Source organism: Aspergillus novofumigatus, assembly GCF_002847465.1.
Source record: "Aspergillus novofumigatus IBT 16806 chromosome Unknown P174scaffold_15, whole genome shotgun sequence".
Taxonomy (NCBI): domain Eukaryota; kingdom Fungi; phylum Ascomycota; class Eurotiomycetes; order Eurotiales; family Aspergillaceae; genus Aspergillus; species Aspergillus novofumigatus.
In genome coordinates this window covers 24,113-46,619 of record NW_020194288.1, presented here as the reverse complement: position 1 = coordinate 46,619, position 22,507 = coordinate 24,113, and the positions used below count along the sequence as shown (strand labels likewise).

General features: G+C 53.7%; 14 protein-coding genes across 14 annotated transcripts; 4 read left to right on the top strand and 10 right to left on the bottom strand.

The window, feature by feature from the left end:
* Positions 1 to 232: 232 nt before the first annotated feature.
* P174DRAFT_436186 (cytochrome P450) lies at positions 233 to 1,815 on the top strand (the record flags this gene model as incomplete). The annotated part of the gene is made up of 3 exons (XM_024825990.1): positions 233 to 549; positions 604 to 1,330; positions 1,354 to 1,815. The coding sequence occupies 3 exons, from the start codon at positions 233 to 235 to the stop codon at positions 1,813 to 1,815; spliced, it is 1,506 nt and encodes a 501-aa protein (XP_024677023.1).
* A 199-nt stretch (positions 1,816 to 2,014) lies between these two features.
* Positions 2,015 to 3,492, bottom strand: P174DRAFT_436185 (S-adenosyl-L-methionine-dependent methyltransferase; the record flags this gene model as incomplete). The annotated part of the gene is made up of 5 exons (XM_024825989.1): positions 2,015 to 2,080; positions 2,143 to 2,523; positions 2,607 to 2,722; positions 2,780 to 2,961; positions 3,035 to 3,492. The coding sequence occupies 5 exons, from the start codon at positions 3,490 to 3,492 to the stop codon at positions 2,015 to 2,017; spliced, it is 1,203 nt and encodes a 400-aa protein (XP_024677022.1).
* Positions 3,493 to 3,737: 245 nt separating this feature from the next.
* On the top strand, positions 3,738 to 5,478 carry P174DRAFT_473593 (cytochrome P450; the record flags this gene model as incomplete). The annotated part of the gene is made up of 6 exons (XM_024830634.1): positions 3,738 to 3,887; positions 3,948 to 4,532; positions 4,568 to 4,882; positions 4,950 to 5,046; positions 5,067 to 5,226; positions 5,289 to 5,478. 6 exons carry the CDS (start codon positions 3,738 to 3,740, stop codon positions 5,476 to 5,478), a joined length of 1,497 nt encoding a protein of 498 aa, XP_024677021.1.
* Positions 5,479 to 5,547: 69 nt separating this feature from the next.
* Positions 5,548 to 6,841, bottom strand: P174DRAFT_436183 (wax synthase family protein; the record flags this gene model as incomplete). The annotated part of the gene is made up of 2 exons (XM_024825988.1): positions 5,548 to 5,988; positions 6,047 to 6,841. The coding sequence occupies 2 exons, from the start codon at positions 6,839 to 6,841 to the stop codon at positions 5,548 to 5,550; spliced, it is 1,236 nt and encodes a 411-aa protein (XP_024677020.1).
* Positions 6,842 to 7,115: 274 nt separating this feature from the next.
* On the top strand, positions 7,116 to 8,066 carry P174DRAFT_426022 (FAD/NAD(P)-binding domain-containing protein; the record flags this gene model as incomplete). Its single annotated transcript, XM_024825343.1, has 1 exon — positions 7,116 to 8,066. The coding sequence occupies one exon, from the start codon at positions 7,116 to 7,118 to the stop codon at positions 8,064 to 8,066; it is 951 nt and encodes a 316-aa protein (XP_024677019.1).
* Positions 8,067 to 8,152: 86 nt separating this feature from the next.
* On the bottom strand, positions 8,153 to 9,312 carry P174DRAFT_436181 (aldo/keto reductase; the record flags this gene model as incomplete). The annotated part of the gene is made up of 2 exons (XM_024825987.1): positions 8,153 to 8,841; positions 8,904 to 9,312. 2 exons carry the CDS (start codon positions 9,310 to 9,312, stop codon positions 8,153 to 8,155), a joined length of 1,098 nt encoding a protein of 365 aa, XP_024677018.1.
* Positions 9,313 to 9,521: 209 nt separating this feature from the next.
* Positions 9,522 to 11,617, bottom strand: P174DRAFT_516547 (nucleobase cation symporter-1 family protein; the record flags this gene model as incomplete). Its single annotated transcript, XM_024832349.1, has 5 exons — positions 9,522 to 9,598; positions 9,633 to 10,460; positions 10,527 to 10,953; positions 11,012 to 11,362; positions 11,609 to 11,617. The coding sequence occupies 5 exons, from the start codon at positions 11,615 to 11,617 to the stop codon at positions 9,522 to 9,524; spliced, it is 1,692 nt and encodes a 563-aa protein (XP_024677017.1).
* Positions 11,618 to 11,745: 128 nt separating this feature from the next.
* Positions 11,746 to 13,373, top strand: P174DRAFT_380488 (cytochrome P450; the record flags this gene model as incomplete). The annotated part of the gene is made up of 4 exons (XM_024822982.1): positions 11,746 to 11,974; positions 12,028 to 12,114; positions 12,185 to 12,625; positions 12,688 to 13,373. Coding segments are annotated over 4 exons (1,443 nt in total), but the record flags the coding sequence as incomplete, so codon positions are not given.
* A 55-nt stretch (positions 13,374 to 13,428) lies between these two features.
* P174DRAFT_426018 (dipeptidase) lies at positions 13,429 to 14,793 on the bottom strand (the record flags this gene model as incomplete). Its single annotated transcript, XM_024825342.1, has 4 exons — positions 13,429 to 13,553; positions 13,607 to 14,325; positions 14,381 to 14,540; positions 14,598 to 14,793. 4 exons carry the CDS (start codon positions 14,791 to 14,793, stop codon positions 13,429 to 13,431), a joined length of 1,200 nt encoding a protein of 399 aa, XP_024677015.1.
* A 131-nt stretch (positions 14,794 to 14,924) lies between these two features.
* Positions 14,925 to 16,045, bottom strand: P174DRAFT_380407 (uncharacterized protein; the record flags this gene model as incomplete). Its single annotated transcript, XM_024822975.1, has 4 exons — positions 14,925 to 15,046; positions 15,117 to 15,358; positions 15,423 to 15,516; positions 15,628 to 16,045. 4 exons carry the CDS (start codon positions 16,043 to 16,045, stop codon positions 14,925 to 14,927), a joined length of 876 nt encoding a protein of 291 aa, XP_024677014.1.
* An 85-nt stretch (positions 16,046 to 16,130) lies between these two features.
* Positions 16,131 to 17,137, bottom strand: P174DRAFT_516545 (glutathione S-transferase family protein; the record flags this gene model as incomplete). Its single annotated transcript, XM_024832348.1, has 3 exons — positions 16,131 to 16,624; positions 16,677 to 16,983; positions 17,035 to 17,137. 3 exons carry the CDS (start codon positions 17,135 to 17,137, stop codon positions 16,243 to 16,245), a joined length of 792 nt encoding a protein of 263 aa, XP_024677013.1. The 3' UTR covers positions 16,131 to 16,242.
* Positions 17,098 to 19,092, bottom strand: P174DRAFT_446475 (MFS general substrate transporter). Its single transcript, XM_024828587.1, has one exon. It carries the CDS (start codon positions 18,922 to 18,924, stop codon positions 17,353 to 17,355), a length of 1,572 nt encoding a protein of 523 aa, XP_024677012.1. The 5' UTR covers positions 18,925 to 19,092; the 3' UTR covers positions 17,098 to 17,352.
* Positions 19,093 to 19,488: 396 nt separating this feature from the next.
* On the bottom strand, positions 19,489 to 20,802 carry P174DRAFT_426013 (S-adenosyl-L-methionine-dependent methyltransferase; the record flags this gene model as incomplete). The annotated part of the gene is made up of 2 exons (XM_024825341.1): positions 19,489 to 20,522; positions 20,580 to 20,802. The coding sequence occupies 2 exons, from the start codon at positions 20,800 to 20,802 to the stop codon at positions 19,489 to 19,491; spliced, it is 1,257 nt and encodes a 418-aa protein (XP_024677011.1).
* Positions 20,803 to 21,036: 234 nt separating this feature from the next.
* Positions 21,037 to 22,432, bottom strand: P174DRAFT_380403 (PLP-dependent transferase; the record flags this gene model as incomplete). The annotated part of the gene is made up of 4 exons (XM_024822974.1): positions 21,037 to 21,495; positions 21,551 to 21,963; positions 22,028 to 22,232; positions 22,289 to 22,432. 4 exons carry the CDS (start codon positions 22,430 to 22,432, stop codon positions 21,037 to 21,039), a joined length of 1,221 nt encoding a protein of 406 aa, XP_024677010.1.
* Positions 22,433 to 22,507: the final 75 nt, after the last annotated feature.

Genomic DNA, 22,507 nt, shown 5'->3' with positions numbered 1-22,507 from the left:
CAATGGCTGTTCGGACACCGTTGGACAGTTCTAGTCCTTGTACAACTTGAATTGTATTCCTTCTAGGGCTCAGTCCATTGCCAGTGCAGCCAGGTCGGCCCGATGGCGGCTGCCGACTTGCCCTGGCACCTCTGAGCCAGCAAGCTAGCCAGTCTGACGAAGGTAAAATAGCCCCCCTTGAGCGCCCTGTTATGTGGTTCCCGGTATTGAACACTCGATCCCTCGTGCCAAAATGGAGTTCATTCAAACGCTCCAAGGGCAAATTCTGGAGGAGAATCCTCTATTAGCCAAACCCAGCGTTGCCGCTGTCTTTCTGGTCCTTGTAGCCTTCGTCGTGCTCCGATGGCGAGCCCAAAAGGGGCCAAAGCTGGATTACCCCGTCCTCGGGGATGTCACACAGACTGATTTCCGGCCAGCCCTTGAAGAGGGCGCAAAGAAGTATCCCAAGTCACCCTTTGTTATAGCTACGCCCATGCACCCGACGGTCATTCTCCCTGTATCCGCAATCAAAGAGATCAAGGCCCTGCCAGAAAACATTCTTTCACTTCGGTAGGTCACGACGGTTTCTTTATCGCAACCTGACAAACTAATATCTGGCTATAGTCAACACCATTACACTATCTTCCTTGGGAAGTACACAGGTTTTGGAGAGCCTTGTGACGAGCTTGACGCGGCAATTCGGGTAGACCTCACCCGCCATCTTGAACAGAATCTAGCGACCTTCTACGACGAGGTGGAATACGCCTACCGAAAGCATGTAGGCGACTCTACAGACTGGACTCCAGTCCCACTCTACGATGCTATTTTGGGAATTGTCTGTCTACTCAGCTCTCGTGTGTTCGTTGGCCTGCCACTGAGCCGAGATGAAGAATGGAGCCGTGTCACGATGCAGTATTCCTTGGACGCCGGGCACGGGGCTCATTCCCTCTCCCCATATCCGAATCTCCTCCGGCCCCTCGTGGCCCCCTTTATCCTGAAGCGCCTGAGCCAGCATCGAGCCGCAGCACGGCGCATGCTCCAGCCAGTTCTGGACAAAATCACCGCTGGTCACCGCCGCAACTCAGCGGCCACTGGCCGAAGTGTTGACACGGGAGGTGATCTGATGCAGTACATTATGGGTCACTACAAGCGCAAGGCTACAATAGAGCTGCTTGCGCGAGACCAGCTCGTTGCCACGTTTGTAGCCATGCACACGACAACCATCTGCATCACCCAGACGCTCTTCGACCTTGCCGCCCGACCAGAGTATCTTGCCCCTCTACGAGAGGAACTAGCACTAGTCCTCGCTACAGACGGTGCCCACGATGGTCGACTTCACAAAGAATCCATGGTCAAACTACGCAAAATGGATAGCTTCATCCGCGAAAGCCAGCGCATGAACCCCCCGGTCTGGTCTCTATGCTTCGCCACGTGACTGCCCGCGAAGGGCTGCACTTGTCCACCGGCCATGTAATCCCATATGGCAGCGTGGTGGGCATTTCCGCCCATGAAGTGACCCGGTCGTACCCAAACGGAGACAAATTTGACGGCTTTCGTTTCAGCAAGTTGCGCGAGCAGCCGGGCCAGGCGACGATGCATCAGCTGGTTGCTACGGGCCCCGATCACCTTGCCTTCGGCCACGGCACGCATGGATGTCCCGGCCGGTTCTTTGCGGCGAGCGAGATCAAGGTGATCATGGCGTATTTGCTACAGAACTATGATATTCGTCTTGAGGATGGTGCCACCAGGCCGGAGAATTTACATGTGGGGTGTACCGTGGCGCCATCTTCTGATGCTAAGGTACTTTTTCGCAGGAGAAAGGACGGACTGATCTGAGGGGTTATCTTAAAACTATCCTTCATAGAACACTTCCAATAGCTCCAATCGAAGTGAGGCTTGTTCATTCTGTATGATTCAAGGAATATTCCAGAGCAATACCTACTTGGGTCAACCCTACGGATGAATCCTCCTGTGAAGCAGTCTTGGGTTCTTGTATACCCTTTTTTTTTTTTGCAAAAGCCGATATCTCCTGTACCTATTCGCTTCCGCTCAAATACACCTCGATCAATCTTGTAACCGCATTGCCATAGACATTGTGTATCTGGCGAACATCCAGTTAGCCATCTGTCTTTCATGCAGTCAAAAACCATAATCCTGTCCTACCTTGAATCGAGGATCAGCTGCTCGAAGAAGATTCTGGAACTGCTTCCTCGTTCTCTCCTTTGCAGAAAGCGTCACCATCATACACATATCCCCCCGTCTCAGGGTCAAATGCTGGTCGCGAGACATTGCCTGCCCGTAGTCCGGTAGAACACCTTCATTGATGAGCAAAGCAGCCTTTGGTCCCGCCGCCTCCAGAGCCGGAACCAACGCCGCCAGGACCTTGACGCAGTCTTCGTCGCTGTGGTTATGCAGTGCGTGTTTGAGCAGATACGCTCGGGCATCTGTGACGGGCTGAGGCTGGAAAAAGTCATGTTGTTGAAATTCCACATTACCCGCGAGCTTGTTGTCCTCTGTGTCTATTCCCGGAGGCACGAGGATATCCTGTACGACGAAAGAGAGACTGGGGAAGTGCTGTGCCTATCAGTATCCCATGACTGCTGGATTAGATGAGAGGAGACGCTCACGTTCGCCAGGAATATAGAGACATGGCCCATTCCACCCCCAACGTCGACAATCTTTCCACCGGCAAAGGCGGCCCAATTGTAGCAGTCACGGAGACTGACCAGGCCTTCGTCTTCCACTGTACGAGTGACACGATGTCATCAGTTTGTTCACCAGATTCAGAAGAGCCACCCACACGAAGATGCGCCCATCATGCCCCGGCCGAACCGGTCGGCCTTGCTCTTATACTTTGTGTAGAAATCGTAGATTGATATTCCGAATCTAGTGGCGAAGGGAGAGGTATTCACTTCCTGAGTACGTGGGTTTTTGCGGATGGCATCGGCGGTGCTGGAAGCGGCCTGATACATTTCATCCATTCTGCACGGATAGGCCGAGAAATCAGTAACAGAATTCCTCACCGACTCAGCTATCTGCGTTCGCCTAAACTTACTGTATTCCCAGCGCCGCTCTTATAGACTCATTCTCCGCGATGAACCGGGAAAGCGGCGTATGGGCGATGGTATCTTCCTGCGTTTCTTGGAACATCCCGTGAAGAGCCAGGAGACGCAGCACCCGGGCTACTCTGTCTTCGTCGATTCCTGCTTTTTCTGCCACCTCTGCCAGGGATAGTTCTCCATCTGCTGGAATGGCTGTGAACAGATCGAATTCCAATGCCACTTGATATGCGACCAGATCATAGTGGGCGAGCTGGAGGGCGCGCACAACCGATCGTGGGGAGGCTGTCAAAGATATCAACTCCTCTGCAGCCTGTTGGAGTTGGACGACAGATGTGCTCCATTCTGCGCTTGACTCTGTGGTTTTACTGTCGTCCCATGTCTCGACCATGGACTGGGCTATGGTCTGGATCTGGCGGACTTGCTCCAGGATCTGTGACTTGGTGACAGACATGACGGGTATAGTTTCAAAATACAGCAGAATGGGAGGTTGCGTATTCGACTATGGCCGAGACAATTAATTGAATTTGTCTACATATCTATTCACCACATGTTGTTCTGTATCTGTATTCGGCATCCGCCTCGGAGACCGATTACTTCTGGTGCCTATACTTATGCAGACAACCATGTAAGAAGAGATGGAGAACATCAAGACAGATTGTTCAGAGAAGATCAATTGATTTTATCTTGAATATCACAATGTTGTTGGCTCTTTCCGCTGCGCTCTACGGTTTGTATCTGCTCTGCCTGGCCATCTGGCGCCTCTACTTCCACCCTTTGGCGGGATTCCCCGGCCCAAAATTGGCGGCTCTCACGCTATGGTACGAATGCTATTTTGACGTATTTCTGGTGAGGGTCCTTTCAGGTCAACTGTATTTTCCCAGCTGCTAAGATTGGTCCACCGAAAAGGGTGGCCAATACTTCAAGGAGATTGACCGACTGCATTCGATCTACGGGCCCATCGTGCGCATCAGCCCGCATGAGCTTCACGTCAAGGATCCAGAGTGGTACAGCGAGCTCTATCCGCCAGGGAACCGCAAACGCGATAAATACGCCTGGTTTCTGTCGGAGGGCACCGATGCCACCAGTTCTGCTACCGTGCATCATCATGTCCATCGCCAACGCCGCTCTACCCTATCCCCCAGTTTCTCCAAACAGTCGATCCTCGGCCATGAGGCCACGCTGATTGAGCCCGCAATCTCCTCAATGTGCGGGTCTCTGGATGAGTATGCTCGCCAAGGAACCCCTGTCGTCCTGGGAACGGTCTTTGCCAGTCTTACAGTGGACGTGGTGCTGCAGATCTGGTTTGGTGCGTCACCCGGCCAGACGAGACGTTGGGATTTCTTCCCTTCGTGGACCGAAACGCTGCCGCCACTGCTTGGAGGGTCGCATTTCCTGCGTCACTTTCCGCAGGCGTTTCTGCTATTTGGCCTGTTGCCTTCGCGCGTCGTCAAGGGGCGGCCGGATTTTGCGTTTATTTTCAATCTGCAAGAGGTTCGTTATTTTCCCGGAGGGCAGTGAAGGTACAGACCCAGCTAAGCTTCTCCAAGTCTTCTGCGAATATAGCATCCTCCGCCATGCGATCCGAAAAGCCGTCCGTCCTGCGCACTTTGCGATCCAGCGCCCTTCCCACGGGTGAAAAGAGCGAAGACCGACTGTCTGCGGAAGGCTTTAGTTTCGTCATGGCGGCCACGGAAAGCACAGCGCAGACCCTTGCGTCGACGCTGTACCATCTTGTGGACAATCCTCCTATCCTGCAAGAGCTGCGAGCGCAGCTGGAAAAGCTGCTGGAGGAGAATCAGGGCCAGTTGTCCTGGACAGCGCTCGAGCAGCTGCCGTATCTTGTATGCCCTCCAGGCCCCTCAGAAACGTTGAGAAGATAAGGATTTACTAATAGAATATCTACGACAGCGTCACATCGTCATGGAAGGAATGAGGGTCACATCCTCCGTCACGGGCCGACTAGCTCGTACTGCCCCAGATGAGGTTCTCCAGTACAAGGATTGGAGTATCCCCCTGGAACACCAGTCAGCATGGACCATCACTTCACGCATTTGGACCCCTCTATCTTTCCTAATCCTAGACGGTTCGATCCAGGCCGGTGGGATGCGGCTGCAGCGGCGGGGAATCCATTGGACCGGTATCTGCTGCCATTTGGTCGTGGAAGTCGGATGTGTATTGGTATCAAGTACGCATAACCCTTTTTTGACATGATGATGATGCGTGAGTTCTGACGAGTTTCTTATCTAGTCTGGCAAGTGCTGTCATCTACCGCGCGTTGGCCGCCTTGGTACTGCGTTATGACATGGAGCTGTTCGAGACTACGAGAGAGGATGTGGATATCGTACGGGATAATCTGATGGGCGCGGTCAAGGCAGGGTCTAAGGGAGTGCGCATGAAGTTGTCAGAGAGGGGAAGGGAATGGCCTAAAACTAGATAACCCCTAGACAGTAGGACCTCAAAGCTTACAGGCTATCAGACACGTCCCCATATAGACTGATCAATATGTTCAAGTGGCACACGCCGCAAGATACGGCACCAATGGCCTCATCACAGTGCCCGGAAGAAGGGGTTCCTCCAGGTTCTTCATCTTCAGCATGATATCGAGGAAAAAGGGCAGCGAGAAACCAAACCAAAAAACTGCCCACGCATGTCCCAGCCATCGATGCCATCGTAGGGACGTCGTAGCCATTGCCGGGGCTATTCGCTGATACAGAAACTGTACGAAATCTTCCAGGGTGATAGCCGCCGCCTGTAGAAGGAAGAATTTCACAAAGCCTACACTGCGCTCGCTGAAGCTGAGGTTCATCGGCGCGGGGATGATGTAAATAGCAGACCAGTGCATAACGCCGCTGATGGCAAAGGATAGCCAGAGACGAATGTACTTGCGAATGGTTCCGGGTCGGAGATGCAGCAAATCACAGAAAAATCCTGTGTACACATTCACTGTCTGTTTCCCCGTCAGTTCCCGGGCTCTTTTTCGCCAAATTGAAACAAGCACTGCTTACTCGTCGAATCATCTGATGCCAGTATTTCCCCCAGAAAGCCCGAACAGTCGTAACCTGCGACAGGCAGCCAAAGAATGGCGGCCAGTCCTCCGGTTGGCTGATTCCCAGCACAACCCAGAGGATGGCTCCTCCGACATACTGCAGATTCATGAATGTGTACGGGATCATTCCCACAGTCACAGTCCGGTACAACTGACAGGCAAAGTTGGGATGCCGCGTGGTCAGCGTGCGGCTATCGACGGGGCCTCCATGGGCCGTCGTGTAGAAGTTGAGGATAGCCAGGTGGCTCAGCACCTCGGCCATGCAGAGCAACCGGATGAAGGTCAGCACACGATCTGCCAGAAACCGCCACTTCGCCGGACTCCTCCCTAAGGGTTCTGCTGAGATATTTGCGACCTGGTAGTTCCACCGAATGCCTCGCAGATTGAACCAAATAACAAACGCCCAGACGAGCTTGGAGAAACCGAAGGGCGCAAAGCTCATGGCCTCCTGTGCTGGGCGATCCACTCGCCAGAACGCCGCCTCTGGACCGGGACTGGGGGAAGTGAGCAGCTTTTCCAGCACGTTAAGGTAATGGGGCCATGCGAGGGAGAAGAATTGTGCCAGCTTGGGATCGTCTGTGAACCGGTTGACGTTCGCAAGGACGGCGAGGATGACGATAGCGCCTGAAAATACAGTCTTGCGGTTTCGGAAAGGTGGCGAGCTCAGCGCTGCCATCTGCACGAGAAAGAGCAGGATATGCGGCACAATGGAGCCATCGGCTGGGGTTAGCATGGCGTTGCGCTCATCGTACATTTTGGCCGAATGGAGCTTGTCGTTCGGAGCGTTCATGGCTGTAGCTTGATAGATTGGTAGATACCTCAAAGTACATCAAAACTTATAATAATGACTCTTGGTGACTTGTGGTTCACGATATATGCCTGTGGTGGTCGGTCAGTGCAGTTCGGGGGCCGATGCACGGAGCCGAGGTGCGAATATAAATATATTTCTACTACATATTTCCATAATACAAACACAACAAGCGGACTATCCTGTCACGAATATCACCGTCTAGTTCGAATCATTGATAATGTCTCCCTCCTCAACACCTACAGCCGATGTACTCATTATCGGGGGAGGATATGCTGGCTTGGCTGCAGCATCGACTCTCTACCGGGCCACTCACTCTACCATCGTCTTTGACTCTGGCCTATTTCGAGACGACAAGGCACCACACGTTCGACTGCTGCCCGGCTGGGATGGTACGGTATCCTCAAAGTACAGGCAAGCAGCCCGTGCAGAGCTGGAAAACACTGGTCTATGTTTCTTCGTCAATGCGCAAGTGACCACGATTGCAAAGCAGCAAGGACAGGACTACGAGTGGCGGGTGACAGCTAGCAATGGGCAAGAATACCACGGCCGGAAGGTGGTGCTCGCAACGGGAACGGACGAGATCTATCCTGATATTCCCGGATACAAGGACTGCTGGGTGACGGGAATCTTTCCGTGCATGTTCCAGTTCGGGTACGAAGAGCGAGGCTGCGCGTCCGCGGGGATCTTGGTCGTAGATAAATTGGCCTCGGTGCTTCCCCAGGTGGTAAAGCTGGCCGGCGATACACGCAAGTTCGCCCCCCAGGTTGTCCTGTATACCAACGGAAAGGAGAAAGTGACGGCACAGCTCCAGGAACTCATCAAGGAGGTTGACTACCTGTCGATTGAAGCTCGGAACATCCAGGGTTTACGCAAAGGGCCGGAGAGAGCGGAGGTTACGGTCGAACTGGAGGGTGGCGATGAGAGGAAAGAGGGATTTCTCGTGCATCAGCCATGGACTCAACTGCGAGGAACTCTGCCCGCGCAGCTGGGAGTCGAGACAACACCCATGGGCGATATCCGTGTGGAGCATCCGTTCCCGGCCACCAGCGTCCCTGGCGTCTACGCTGCTGGGGATTGTGCCTCTCCTTTCAAAAACGCTTCCATGGCCATTGCGGCAGGGGTGTGTGCAGGAAATGGTGTAGCACGCGAGCTCCCTGCAAGTATCTAAGCCGATCATGTTTCTACTCTTCACTGCTAGAAATTGAAATCGTCGTTTCCTGCATATATGTATCCGATAACCACCACAAATGATGTCTAGGCATGTCCTGAAATCGCCCTGGGCTGGTACAGTTCCTCCAGATACTTCTCTTCTTCCGTAGTCAAAGTCTTCTTACAGGCCGCAGCCACCTCATCAAGCATGTTCTCCAACCGCATGCCCACCACCGGACTGGTCACCCGCTTGTTCAGCCAGGCCAGCGCCACATCGACCATCATCCAGCCCTTCCGATTAGCCAGTTCCTCTACCCGGCGGATGATCTTGTGATCGGGGTCCTCACGCACACCGATATACCGCGACCCATTCACCAGCTCGTCCTGCGCTCGTCCCGTGGTGCCAGACAGACTATCCTGCAATCGACGGGCCAGAAAACCCCGGCACAGAGGGGCCCAAGGGATGATCCCTACCCCGGTCTGATCGCAGAATTTGTTCATCTCGCGCTCCTCTTCACGGTAGAGCAGACTGTAGTGGTTCTCCATGCAGATAAACTTGGTCCAGCCGTGGCGTTCCGCGCAAACCTGCATCTGGACAAACTGGTACGTCCACATGGAGCTGGCCCCGAGGTACCGCACTTTTCCTGCTCGCACGAGATCGTTGAGGGCTTCCATGGTCTCCTCGTATGGGACTCTGTCATCGCAGCGGTGGATCATCAGAACATCGATGTAGTCCGTTTGCAGGCGGTCGAGACTAGCCTGGACATTTCGAAAGATAGATTGACGAGAAAGACCTACACATCGCCGGTTAGAACGTTTCTCTCAGCACAGGAGAAGAGAGAGAGAGAGAGCATACCAGACTGATTGACGTATTCCTTCGTTCCCCTGAGTGGCCCTGCATATGCCATGGCATTATCGGCATGCTCTCCAACCGTACAGAATACTTTGGTGATGATCACCACTTTATGCCGCGGAATCTCATACTTCCTCAGCGCCTTGCCGATGATTTTCTCGCTGTCTCCGTTTGAAAATATATTCGCTGTATCCCAGGTGTTGATGCCCCGGTCCCATGCGGCCTTGAGCATTTTCATCGACTCCTCTTCCTCCAGCACCCAGTCCCACACCCAGTCCTTCCGGCCAAACCCCATACACCCCAGGATGGGGACGGAGACTTTGAGCCCGCTTTTGCCTAGCTGGCGGTAGGTGCATATGGTCTCGTTGACATTTTTCTGGTAGTGAAACGGGATCGCAGCTTCCATCGCCATGGTGACTGGAGTTACAATCGATGGTACGGTGTGTTTGAGTCGAGGGACAGATGCAGAGCAGCAGTACTTGAGTGAAAATGCAAGGTTTAAGAGTCTCGTTAATCTGTGAGTTCTTCTTTTTCAAGGAGGACATCGGGGTCCGAGACGGTGACCGGGCTCTTGAATACGAGATGAAGGGAATTGTCTATCTCAGAATCTTCCTCTATTCGTCATGCTGTCCATGTCCCAGGCTCGTCCTTACGACCACCCTTTGCTTCCCTCAAGATCCACCGATTCCTCTTGGTTACTATCAGAAACAGGAATGATGGATGGAGATGCACTATCTGCGTCAATTCCAAGCGCCCGCGCCTCCACAGTTGTAAACGTCCCAAACCGATCATCATGGTCCATCTCACCAAGCCCCCGAGGCGGAAAGACCACATTAAGAGCGCAATGGGTTACAAAGCTGATGCAGAACCCCAACACAAAGGCAATCTGGTAGAGGTACCCCACGTCGGTTTTTAAGGTAATCCGAGGCTGCACCGCATGTATAAAGCCAGGCATGAGAGGCGCAAAGCCGACAGCCCACGCCACGAACGCGCGCCAGTTCACCCCGTATACATAGTAGTATACTCCCTCGCGCTTGATACTATAGAGATCGGAGAGCTTGATGCGCTGCCGTCGTAGGACCCAGTAATCGGCCACCTGGATTCCGCAGATGGGCCCGAAGAATACGGTGAACCCGGAAATCACCATGAGGAAGATCGACGCGGTGGACAACAGTTCCCAGGGGCAGAAGGCCATTCCCAGCGCCAGTCCCAGATACGCGCCGCGCCGAATATTCAGGAAAGCCGGGAACAAACCGCAGAGGTCGATTCCCACCGAGTACGCATTATCGACTACCACCACTGCCAGTTGGCTGATGGTAAGGCCCAGTCCTGCAAATGCGGCCGCGGCTCTCGTCGAGGAGCGGTACTGGCCGTTCGTCAACCAGGTGAGAACGAGGACTGGCGGGTTCCAAATGGCTTCGCCGTAGATCTGCTGCGTGGCAGAGGACACAAGACAGCCAAACAGTGGCATGATGGTGCCGACTAGGATGAACGCCACGGCCTGTCCCCAGATCTGGTCGCGCTCTCGTCTGGCAAAGCGGGAAAAATCAGGCTGGCTCACTGTAGGGTTTTGTGGTCAGCGGGGGAGGCTCTTATCCTTGTTCTCTAGAAATGGTAAAGACGTACTCAAAGCTGGCGCCACTGTGCCAATTACAGCATTGATTCCTCCTAGCATTGACCAGCCCAACTGGGAAGATGTCATCGGTATACCGGGCTGAGAAAGCAACGGTCCAGCTCCATGCGCGGTGGCCAAAGCCCAGATCAGGATCGCGAGGATTGTGATCAGCGTCAGCATATTCATCACTGCCATGGCCTTTGGGGCGCGCTCAGGGCGCACGTAGATGAGCGGAACGCATAGGGCAAGGAAGACGATCCAGCTCACCAGCTGGGCCGTGGTGACATGAGAAGACTCCGGGATGGTGTTACGGAGGTGCAAATACGAGGGGAATATGGCGCTGAGCACGGCAGTAATACATAGGCCCCCGTTCCAGGACTGCACCGCAAATCCAACAAGTCCCAGGAGAATGCGGAGGAGGATCGCGCCGTATGAACCCTGCGAGCAATCAGTTGGTGCTGTTCGTTAGGGGGCGGTTGGAGCTTCTGTAACTGACTCTCATTCCCCAGACGATGCGAGAAAAGACAGGAAAGCCAATGTGCCATCGTCCACCGACTGCTCCATTCAAGATGGCAACGGTGGCAAGGAGAATCCGGCCAAGGATAATGGCCACCATCGCCTGCCATACAGAGAGACCGATGGCCACCAAGGACGAGCCCAGCTGGAAGTTACTCAAACCCATCATCCAGACGGCCCACCACCCCAGGTATGTCATACCGCTCCATCGTCGGCGAGAGGGTGGTAGTGGGCGAATGTCTTCGTTGATCCATGTATTTGCGGCCGTCATGGACGGGCCATGCAGGCGGCAGGAGGATATAATCCTATGCAAAATGCTGGCCTTCTTTTCCTCAGAAAGCATATTGTCCTCTTGGTCATCAATTAGATCGACGTTTTCCTTCCGTGCAGGGTTCACAGCAACAAACGAACGGGCATATCGTATTATAACAAGCCATGGAGATGCTATGTACGGAGTCCGAAATACGAAATAGCCCTTTTTGGCCGCTGTCGGTGGCCGATGTTAGCTATCCCACTATAATAACCTAAGCAAAAGCCGGGATAACCTAATAAAGAAGGTAGAATCTAGACCATAAACAAGCGCCATGGCGATTTCCTTTACAATTTGGAGTTTCAAGGGCTTGATTTTTGCTGCCGGGGGTAGCATCTTTGCCGGAGTAAGTATAATGAGCTCTTCCTCCTGTCAATTACCGATTAATTTAATATAATATTCAGATACTTTTCTTCATCGGAAAATGCGTCTACAACTTCTTCTTCCACCCCCTGGCGTCATATCCTGGTCCATGGCTCAGCCGCGCCACACGGTTGCATTATATCTATCACCAACTGGCCGGTGATCTCCCATACAAGACTCTCGACTGGCACAACACCTATGGCGAGGTCGTCCGGGTGGCTCCAGATGAGCTGTCTTACAATTCCAGTCGCGCTTATCACGATGTCCATGGTATGGGCTCAATTCCCGGGGGCTGAAAGCATGAAACTAACCACCGGCTCCAGTATGGCGAGACAACGATCTGCGCAGCGGTTTGGAGAAGGACAAGACATGGTATTCTCAGTCAATAAATTCCGTGCCTGTCATTGTAGGTATCCATCCATCCTGCTGATTCGAGTTTGCGTTCTGAGTTGCTTTGTCAGGTCACAGCAGAAAACAAAGATCACGGCCGATTGAGGGGAATCATGGTCCATGCCTTCTCCGACAGAGCGCTGGCCCGTCAGGAACCATTGATCACTTCCTACGTTGGGCTCCTCATTCGCCGTCTTCGCAAGCTTCCCATCGACCAGCCGATTGATATGGTTCCCTGGTTCACCAGCACGGCCATGGACGTCATTTTGGACCTGTCCTTTGGCAAGTCCGTCGGGTGTCTGGAGAACACGGTCAACGGAGAGCTGCATCCCTGGGTCCGGTTGACCAGCGGCCATGTCAAGCAGGGGCTGTATGTTCAAGCATGGCGCCGTCTGCCTGCCTTTATATCACGAAACGCTCTTGTCAATCTGGTGTTGGCTCGGATAGGACGGGTCTGGATGGAGCAGTTCCAGGTGACTAGGCGAATGGCTGGCGAGCGTATCGCTGCCGGCACGGGAAGAGAAGATTTCGGTAACTCTTTCTATATATATATCCACCCAGACACAGAGAACTAATTCTGATTTCATCTCTAGTCACCCACCTCCTCCGCGAAAACTCCGAAAAAGACGGCATGACAATCCCAGAGCTGGAAATCGCCTCCTCCATCTTCATGACAGCCGGCAGCGACACCAACGCCACCCTAATTTGCGGCTGTCTCTTCTATGCGCTACGAGACCCCATGATCTGGTCTCGGCTGGCAAACGAGATTCGCGGTTCTGTCACCCAAGAATCGGAGATGACTTTCACCCGTCTTCAGAAGCTACCCTTCCTCAACGCTGTCATTGAAGAAGCTCTGCGCATTTACGTCGTCGTTCCCACTACGTTCCCCCGACGGACTCCCGCAAGGGGCGCCACGATCTGTGGCCGCTTTGTCCCAGGTGACTACGCCGTGGGTGTGAACGGATATGCGGCCGCGCTGAGTGAGAAGAACTTTGCGCGCGCGAGTGAGTTCCATCCGGAGCGGTGGTTAGCAGAACCTGATCCCCGATTTGAACGAGACGACAAGAAGGCGCATCAGCCGTTCTCGACGGGGCCGAGGAATTGCCTGGGGAAGAGCATGGCGTTGGCTTTTGCGAGAAGTGTAATTGCTCGACTAGTGTGGAACTTTGATGTCCAGCTGGCACCAGACAGTCGGGATTGGGCTGCTAATCAGGATGTCTATGTCATGTTTGTCAAGCCACCGTTGATGTGTTGGTTGAAGCAGAGAAACAGTACCTAGGATAGCATGAACTAGTCTACAGCAATTCTACTGGCCAACCTTATACGCTTACGTATCATATCCAAGAGAAGAATGGCTTCACATCATCCTCGAGAGGCAATTCGTCAGCCCGTGTTGCAGCCTCATCCTCCACGGCCCGTAAAACCCGCAGAACATTGCCCCGACCACTCCAGCCAGCTCCTTTACACCCACTCCCCGACGGAGCAGGGCACTGATGAGATCTGGATACTTACTGACATCTTCCAGCCCCCTGATCCCCGACGGCATTCCATCAAAATCCGACCCCAGTCCGACATGCCGGTAGCCGATCAACTCGCCAATGTACTGGATATGATCGGCGACATCCTCAATGGTGGCGCGGTCCGGGTCGTCGCACCGCGTGTAGGACGGGTAGAAGCTAACCATGACGACTCCGTCGTTCCTTTTCAGTTTCCAGAGTATGTCGTCCGGTACATTCCGCTCATGTGGGCATAACGCGTAGGCGGAGGAATGCGAGAAGATGACAGGCGCGGTCGTCACGTCCAGGGCGGCGAGCATCGTCTCGTAGCTGACGTGCGCCAGATCCACGATCATTCCCAGGCGGTTCATCTCGCCGACTAGTATGCGTCCTGCCTCAGAAAGTCCGTTGTGGAGTGGTCGGGCCGGGGTGGCGCTGTCGGCGAAGGCATTGTGGCATTCGTGTGTCAGTGTGGCATATCGCACGCCTAAACTGTGGTATAGACGGAGAATGCTGGCACTGTTGGCGATCTGGTGGAGGCCTTCGATGCCCATGACGCTGGCGATACGGGTCGGCTGATTGCTGAATGTCTCCCATACGTCGGCGCTGGAGTGGACCAGTGCTAACATATCGGGCTCAGCGCGGATTAGCCGACTAACCAGGTCAATCTGTTGCAGTGTGTCTCGTTGTATCTCAAAATACGTCTCGTCAGAATAATCATTGGCTGCCTTTGGGCTGCGCGTCTGGTTGTCAGCTATTTGCTCGCTGGCGGAGGGGGGAAAAGCTCTACCATTCCACATAAACACTCCAGAATTGGCCTCGCAAACGGCCCTGAGCAAGACGGGGGAAATCCACCTGTCCGAAGAGTGGGCCATCGTATGTGAAGTTTCGTTGATAGATGCGATTCTGGTAGAACGCTCGGATCCAGATTGGAAAGTCATTATGCCCGTCTACACTGTCAGCCAACCACTCCACAGGTACAGGTAACAGATCTCGCCAGGGATTACCTATCAGAGGAGCCTGACGAAGGACATCTTCTACAGTTGGTGACTGCCGTAAGCAGACTCCGTTTGTAACGATTTGAGCCCCAAAGACAAGTGCAAGTACAACAGTTATGGCCAGCAATCTTATCCAACCGGGTCTGTGAGTCGACCGGAGAGTACGGATCTGTGATTCATTCCAGGGGTTCTTTTCAGTATCCATTACCAGCAGTTGATGGACGTGGTAAGTACTAGACCACTATCCTCATCTACTCAGTCTACTACACATAACTTCACAGGCAACATGGAGACAGCGATCCCAGCACCAGCGGACCGACCGGCCACCGAAACGGGTTACACGTGTCGGCATCCATCTGCTGCTTCGTCAAACAGAGCAAAGCACCGCACCTCGATGCTTTCGCGGGGAGGCGCGTCTGCAGGCGTTTCTGGGTGCTTGAACGCGGCATGAGGGCACACTGGAACAACCAAATCAGTGCTAGATCAGCTTTCTCCGGCAAGTGCCAGTCAGTCACTTAGAGAACGTACGCTTAGCTTCAACTCCCTCCTGATTATCCCAGATCTTAATCATGGTCACCTCATCCGTCCGTTGATGGTCCAAGTAGTACCACCGCTGCTCATCCGCGTGGCCAAACGTGACGGTCTGGCCGCGATAGTCGTCGGCTTTGTCAAGCAAATCCGTCGGATAGATCAGGTTTCGATCACAAGTGCGATAGTCCATCGTGGCGAGGGGCCAATCCCGTACGGGGCCGCGGAGAGGGCGCCAGATACTGCCGCCGAGTTCGTATCAGGGCCGTAGATTTTATTCTTTGCCACTCATCGCGGGAGACTTACTTGATCATAATCACCCGGTTCTTGAGGACCTCGATATGATCGGGGACGTTCTGCTGCAATCGGCGGAGAGCGCCTTTTGTCGATCTATGTCCGCCTCTCAGCCAAGTTTCGCTCTGCTACTCCCCTTGTTTACACTCACTGGTCACAGTGCACCTTGGGATCACAGCGTCAGTACCTCATCCTCGGCAACAGCTAAGAGACAAACGCACCATCGTTGCTGGTTGCTCCTTTCCTGTCGGGTTCTCATAAGTGCCCAATTCCGGACGTCGTTTGCGAGAGGTATGGTCAAAGATGATCACCCGGGAGGCACCCGTCTCCCTCTTGACGAGCTGCTCGATGTGGGAATAGTACACCTTGCGGATTTTCTCTGCGTCGTTGTTGTCGCGGAGAAGCTGCAGTATCTCCGGCGTTGCGCTTTCCGGGTCGTCCCTGTAGGCGAATCCATGCTGGTCAAGGGTGAAGCTGTCCTTTGTCGGCCGTGCATCCGTAATCTGAACTGGACAGTCGACCCATTCGAAGTTCATGTAGTCGTATCCCGGGGGGGCATTGGTCCTGATGAAGGGTACTCCCTTGTTCTGGGACCACGGTTCGATGAACCGCATGACTGAGGTGTATGTTGCCATGGTTGGGTAGTTTGTGACCGAAAAGATACTCTTTTTTTTTTGCTGCTCGGGAGATGTATAAGTGATAGATAGGATACGTTCGTGTCCATTATGGTTGCACTTATATGCTAGATACGTACATTGATCGGTCCCCGTTCACTGACCGGCTCCCGATTCCACTGAGTGGCACGATTTCAATCACTCTGCTCATAGCTCGTCTATTCCGCAGACTTCAGCATCGCCGCCTGCTCCTGCGTCATATCATGTCCAAATGTCTTTGCTCTGGCCATGATCTCCTGGATAGCCGGGCGGGCCAACATCCGCTCCGCCCACGCCTGAATATGCGGCCAGTCCTTGATATCCACACCGAGGAACGTAAACATCCACGGCATGGCGAAGGGAAAGTAGGACAGATCCGCTAGGGTCGGCCGATCCGGGAGGGCAATGTAGTTCTGTCCCTCCTTCGCAAGGCGCTTATTCAAAATGTCCCATTGCTTCAGAGTGTTTTCGTGCAGTTTCGCAATGGTCTTGGGCAGCTGGACCGGGTCCTTGCGAGTCGGGTAACCACGCAGAAAGTAGAGCCAGTATTTGGCAGTGGGACTGTGCATTTTTCAGCTACTCGTCAATGCCTGTTGTTGCCATACGAACTCACCCGATTCCCGCGGTCTGGTATGCCACCCAGGTGAAGACGGCGGCTCTCTCAGCGGCGGTGCGCCCTTTCCATTCTCCCTCGGCATCATATCGATCGGCCAAGTACTGAAGACAAGCGGTTCCCTCGAAGACATTGATCTGTTCGCCTGTTTCGGGGTCCTGGTCTTTGAGCGCGGGGACCATCCGCTCCGGATGGATTTTGTAGGCCCATTGGGAAGTGGTGTCGATGAGCGAGAGAACGTGCGGGATCTGGAGCTCTTTGGCTAGGATAAGGGGCTTGATGTAGTTAATGTAGGAGGTCTCGTCCGCTGGGACAAGCAGGTCAGCCTTTTTCTCTCATGTCTGATCGTTTGTCCTGCCTTTAATGATGTAGAGGACGACACGGTCATCAGCTGGGGCATCACCAATGATGACTTTGCCACGGTTCTGTTGGGATTGATCGGTCACAGTGTCGATTGCCATGTCTGCTCTTTATGACACGAATGGAACAGCTTCTGTTTAGTTTGATGAGAGATAACTGACGTCTCCTATTAGGTTGGTTGGTCTAGATTAAGTACGAGGAAGGCCCCGTCGCCTCGGTGACCGACTATTGCTCGGCTCCAGGCAATAGAATGGCTTACTTTTGTGAATTGGAGCAGAGTATAACGGTGGCTGTAGGACTAACACTCGAGTATACATCACGAATCTGTATCGACAGCCTTCTCTGTGTCCCTTTCTGGACTCGTCTTTAGTGTGCCCTGACTGCTCTTTGGAGGCCGCTGCAGAGCCACCAGCACTAGCCCTAGAAGTGCAAACGCCATTGCTCCCCACCACGTCGTGCGGAGCCCAGTTTCATACAGAGCGATTACTTGGCTTTTGGTCACGCCTGGGAAGGATTGCACAAAGGCCTTGCTAGCCCTGACATACGCTCCTCCGCCCTGCAGCATCCCGCGCTCTGACACCGGCACGTCATCCAGATGGTTGTCAACAGTGTGGTCGAAAATAATAGACGGGATGGTCATTCCCCAGACAAGCGCAAAACTGCGAATGAAATTAAAGAGCGCAGTCACCGTCGTCAGATCCGCCGGGTCAAACTGCGCCTGTATAGCGGGCAACAGCGTGGCGAGCAGTAGTCCGTTCCCTGCGGCGACGACGATCTGGAGCACGGCATGGACGGCGGTCGACGAGGAGGCTGAGAGCGTGGTGAATACACCGAGGCCAACAGCCATGAGGGAAAAGGCGAGCACGTTGATCAGGATCGCCAGCGGACCGGGGAGCAGGGACGCCACTATACCGCCAACAATGGAGAAGACTACCATGCCGACAATTGTGGGCATGAGATCGAATCCTGCTCGCTGCGGAGATAGCTCCAGGACAGCCTGGAAGTAAATGGTGAGGAAATAGTTGACCCACATGATGAGCATGCTCTGGATAAAATTCTGTGCTTGCAGGGAGACCGCTGAGAGCTTGCGCAGAAGTCGGAGGGGAATGAGTGGGTGTGCACAGAAGTAATGCTCATACACCGAGAATCCCACAAACCCGCAGAATCCAATCACCAGTGGTGCGATGATTCGAGCCGAGTCCCAGGGGTACATCTTTCCCCCCATCGTCAGGGGCAGCAGGATGGCGATACTGGCAGCGGGGAGCAGGAAATTACCCAGCCAGTCGAATCGGCGGGCTGTGGCTCGCAGGGAGGTCGCTGCATCTCGCTGCTCTGCCGTCCGTCGTCCAAGCATGGGAAACAAGAATACAATGGCGGCTCCGGCAATGGGGAGATTCATCCAGAAGATCCAGCGCCAGGTACTATGGTCGACGATCACTCCGCCAAAGACGGGGCCGAGCAATAGGCCCAGACACGACGTGGCCATCACCATGCCCAGCATCTTCGGCCGCTGTGGCAACGGCACGATATCGCTGATGACCAGCTCGGCCACCAGGGGAATAGCACCGCCTCCGATTCCTTGTATCAATCGTCCGACCAGAATTGTCGCCAGTGAGTGCGCGGCCCCGGCGACGGCGCTCCCGACAGCGAAGAAGACGAGGCTGCCCAGCATGATGGGTTTGCGGCCAAATACCTCGGCCAGCCAGCCCACGAGCGGTTGAAAGATCGTCGATGCCAATGTGTAGCTGTTTGTGACCCAGACGTATTGCGTCGTATCGAGCGAGCGGGAAATGTTCGGCAATGCCGTGACCACGATACTGCCTTCCATGGTCACAGCGAAGCCGCTGAGGCAGAGAGTCAGGAAAAGCACCCAGTATGGCCACCCCATGGGCTCCGGAGCAGTATCAGTTGAGTCGCTTCCCATAGGCGATGGAAGCTCATGCTTCTCATCACGAGATGTCTCGTCACCAGATGCGTGGTCCGCCATGATGCTACCTCACGCTCGTCGACACGATAAGGAAAAGTAATGTTCAACGTGCAGAAGAGTAGAGCTTCCCTTTCGAAAGAACGAAACCATAGTCTCATAAGTCAAGGGAGGAAAAGTCAAAGTGCGCTTGAAAAGTCACCGTGGAAGTTCCGAAGTGAACAGGGATCGGTGACCGATCCCTGTCTGATGATCTGCACAAACTAGTCCCAGCCTGATCATATGCAACAAGAACAGGAGGTGCTGTTTCTGTCTACTCATCTGTTATTGGCTATCTTATTTCGAGAGCTATATTCATTCGGTTTGGCTATTCAGTGTTTAGGAGTTAGCTACTGTCATGCACTCTCGTCTCCAGAGTCCCCCTCGTAGAAGCCATTCTCGAATGCACACTCACAACATATTCTACTATCCAAAATGCACATAATCTGTAGGTATAAATTAAATCAGCTAGCACTGAGTTTTTGAGACTCATACACCGTTCAGCTGAACATTGTCGGGCCGCATGTCAATAGCGCAGGGCCACGCATTCCGCAAGGGATAGATGCCCTCAATCCTCCAGCCACTCTGCTTCGCCAAATCCCTCCATGAAGCTTCTGTCCGTTCCAGCCCGTTGGCAGCTATCATCATGTTCAAGTCGGCATACCGCGAGAGACGCGAAGAGCGCCCATCCGCCCTAATGCAGTCCATAACAATGAGCCGACTTGTCTCCCCAGGAACAATGGCTTTCCGAATATTGCGCAAGATCGCCAGGGCCTCGGGGTCTCTCCAGTCATGGAGAGTCCATTTTATCGTGTAGACTCGGGACGGAGGGATGTTCTTGAAGAAGTCCCCTCCGATGAGATTCCCCTGGGGCACTTGGTCAGCCAGATCGGCAAACTGTCCATCTGGAGCATGGAAGAAAAGGGTGGAGTGCTCGATAACATGCGGCAGGTCGTAGATGCCGCCCTTCATTGTCGGATGCGCTCGTAGGAGCAGCGCGATCAGAGAGCCGCCGCCCCCGCCGATATCGATGACAGTTTCCTTGGCCACCTCTTCCCATGGATAGTCGGCCAGGATACCAGGTGCTTGAGCAGTGGTACCAGCGCCCAGGGTGCGATGCAGCTGAGGCACCCAGCCTTGCTCGTTGAAGTAGGTGAACATATCCTTGTCGGTATCGTAGTTGATCTGTGCTGGCGAGCGTGTGGTGTCCTTGCATACGGATTGGGGAATTCCTCGGGCCATGTCGTAGAACTGGTTGCCGTAAAGGTCCACCCAGTTATGCCATTGCATCCAGTGATCGCGCAGCAGGAGCGTGGAAGTGTGATTATTTGCGTATGTCACCATAGCCGGGTCACGCTCGAAGATGCCGTTGTTCTGCAAAACATTCATGATCTGTTCCAGCCGGTCTGCACGCGCACCGCTCTCCTCGGCTAGCTTATTTATTGTCAACGGGCCCTTGTCGCGGAGGATATCAGCGATTTTGAGCTCTACAGCTGCACAGAGACATTTTGTGCTCATGTAGCCTCATGTTGAATTCCAGTTAGTGAGTTGTTCTTTCAGGAATTTGGCTCTCAGCTTACCGAGGAAATGGTCAGCGAGAACAAGTGGACCAGGCTCGAGCATCTGCTCAATTGAGTGTAAAAGATCAATAGTCCTGGCCGACAGAGTGCTCAACTCCTTGTCCGGGAGCACTCCACGTTGCCGGTTATGGAGACGTGAATGAAGCTCGTCACGGAGCTTACCCCGGAGGAGATCGTGGACAGAGTCCAGATGGCCATTCAGGCTTTCCAGGACATATTCCATAGTTAACGTACGTCGGCCGAGTAATACAGGTGCGAGGCTTGCAAGCATATCGGGGTCATCTTAGTACATCTACAGCTTTAAATATACCTCTACAGCTGGGTACAAGGGTTAAGCAGCCGTCGGGGCCCGATATTTTCTTTGATGGATATTCTCGATCCCCGATTATACCTACACTGAAAATGCTTGTAATGAGAGATCAAATTCCTAAACCGGGCTTGATGCAACGCGATCGCTCTACTGGGCCGATGGAGGCCGCACGCCCAGGGCTAATGCCAGCCGATTCAGACCCTCAAGCAGCACTTCTGGCTTGACTGCAAATGTAATTCGCACCCATCCCTTCTCCGACTCAATGCCATGGTAGGCCTGTCCTGCGCTTACCAGCACGCCTGCCGCTTTGCACCGTAGAACCAGCTCCTTCTCCTCGTCCCAGCTCGTAACTGTTTTGCCCAATCGGGCAAAAACAAAGATTCCTGCATTGGCTGGGATGTATGCGAATCCGTTTTCCTTCATCCACCCAGTGAGTATGGAGTAAGCGTGTGACAGCCTCTCCCTGTTGAGTCGCATCAACCGGGGAGTAAGAGGGGAGCACAGCAGATTCTGGGTGAAAATGGCTGCAAGTGAGGAAGTCTGTGTGTTCGACGCTAGGGAGACTCCAACAATTACCTTGGGGTTGCGTTGGGAGACAGTGCATCCCTGTGGCATTCCATCAGAGTCAGCTGGCAGAGGCATACTGGGGCAAAGAACGTACCAGTCGAATTCCACTGGACCCAAAATCCTTGCTTATGCTCCAGATGACGTGTACACGATGCGGAGCGCAGTCTAATGACGCTGGATTCAGGGATAACGCCGAGACGAAGGGAGGGAGGCCCTTTGAGTCGGCAGAGTCGAATATGCTCAGAGCGTATACTTCGTCCGATATCAGGTGGAGATCATGTCTCTCGCAGAACTGCAGACAAGCCTCGATAACCGCGCGAGGATAGCATTGTGCGAATGGATTGTGAGGGTTTGTCAGGACGAGGGCTTTTACTGGTGAAGTGGCGTTTTTGATAGCCTCCTCTAACGCGACCAATAACTCCAAAGAGAAGGTCCTCGCAAAGCCGCTGCAGTTCACTGGTAGTGGTGTGACAGATGCTCGAACGCGGAATTGAAAGTCGAATCCGTCTGAAATATAGGAAATAAGTATGACTCCAGAGACACATCGACAACGGTCTACTTTGTAACTTACTCCAATACGGTGCTGGAACAAGGACTGCGTCTCCGGGGTCGCAGATCGTGTAGAGTAATGCATCTAAACAACTGGCTGCCCCCGGAGCCGTGGCAATATGTGCGGCTTGTACGGGCTCATGTGGGTCAAAATGCTCGTTCAGGAAGTTTGCGAGGCCATCGACCATGCTGGGATCTCCAGAGAAACCATTGGGATAGGACAGATGCTGCAGCAGGATGATATCAGCCTTGGCTGCTAAACTGGTTTTGGGACACTCCTCACGTTGGTGGTGAGGTCCGCCTGGATACTACTCCTGCAGATATCGATCAATTCGTCGCGGATAAGCCAGTTTTCTGCAGTCGATAGGTCAATATTGGGATTGTCTGCGCGGGTTCTCTCAGCTACGGCGTCCTTGATCTTGGGCATGATAGCCTCGACCACCGCATGAGAGCGAACCGAGATTCCATTGTTCTGCGGCCGGATCATTGTGTAGATGCTCAG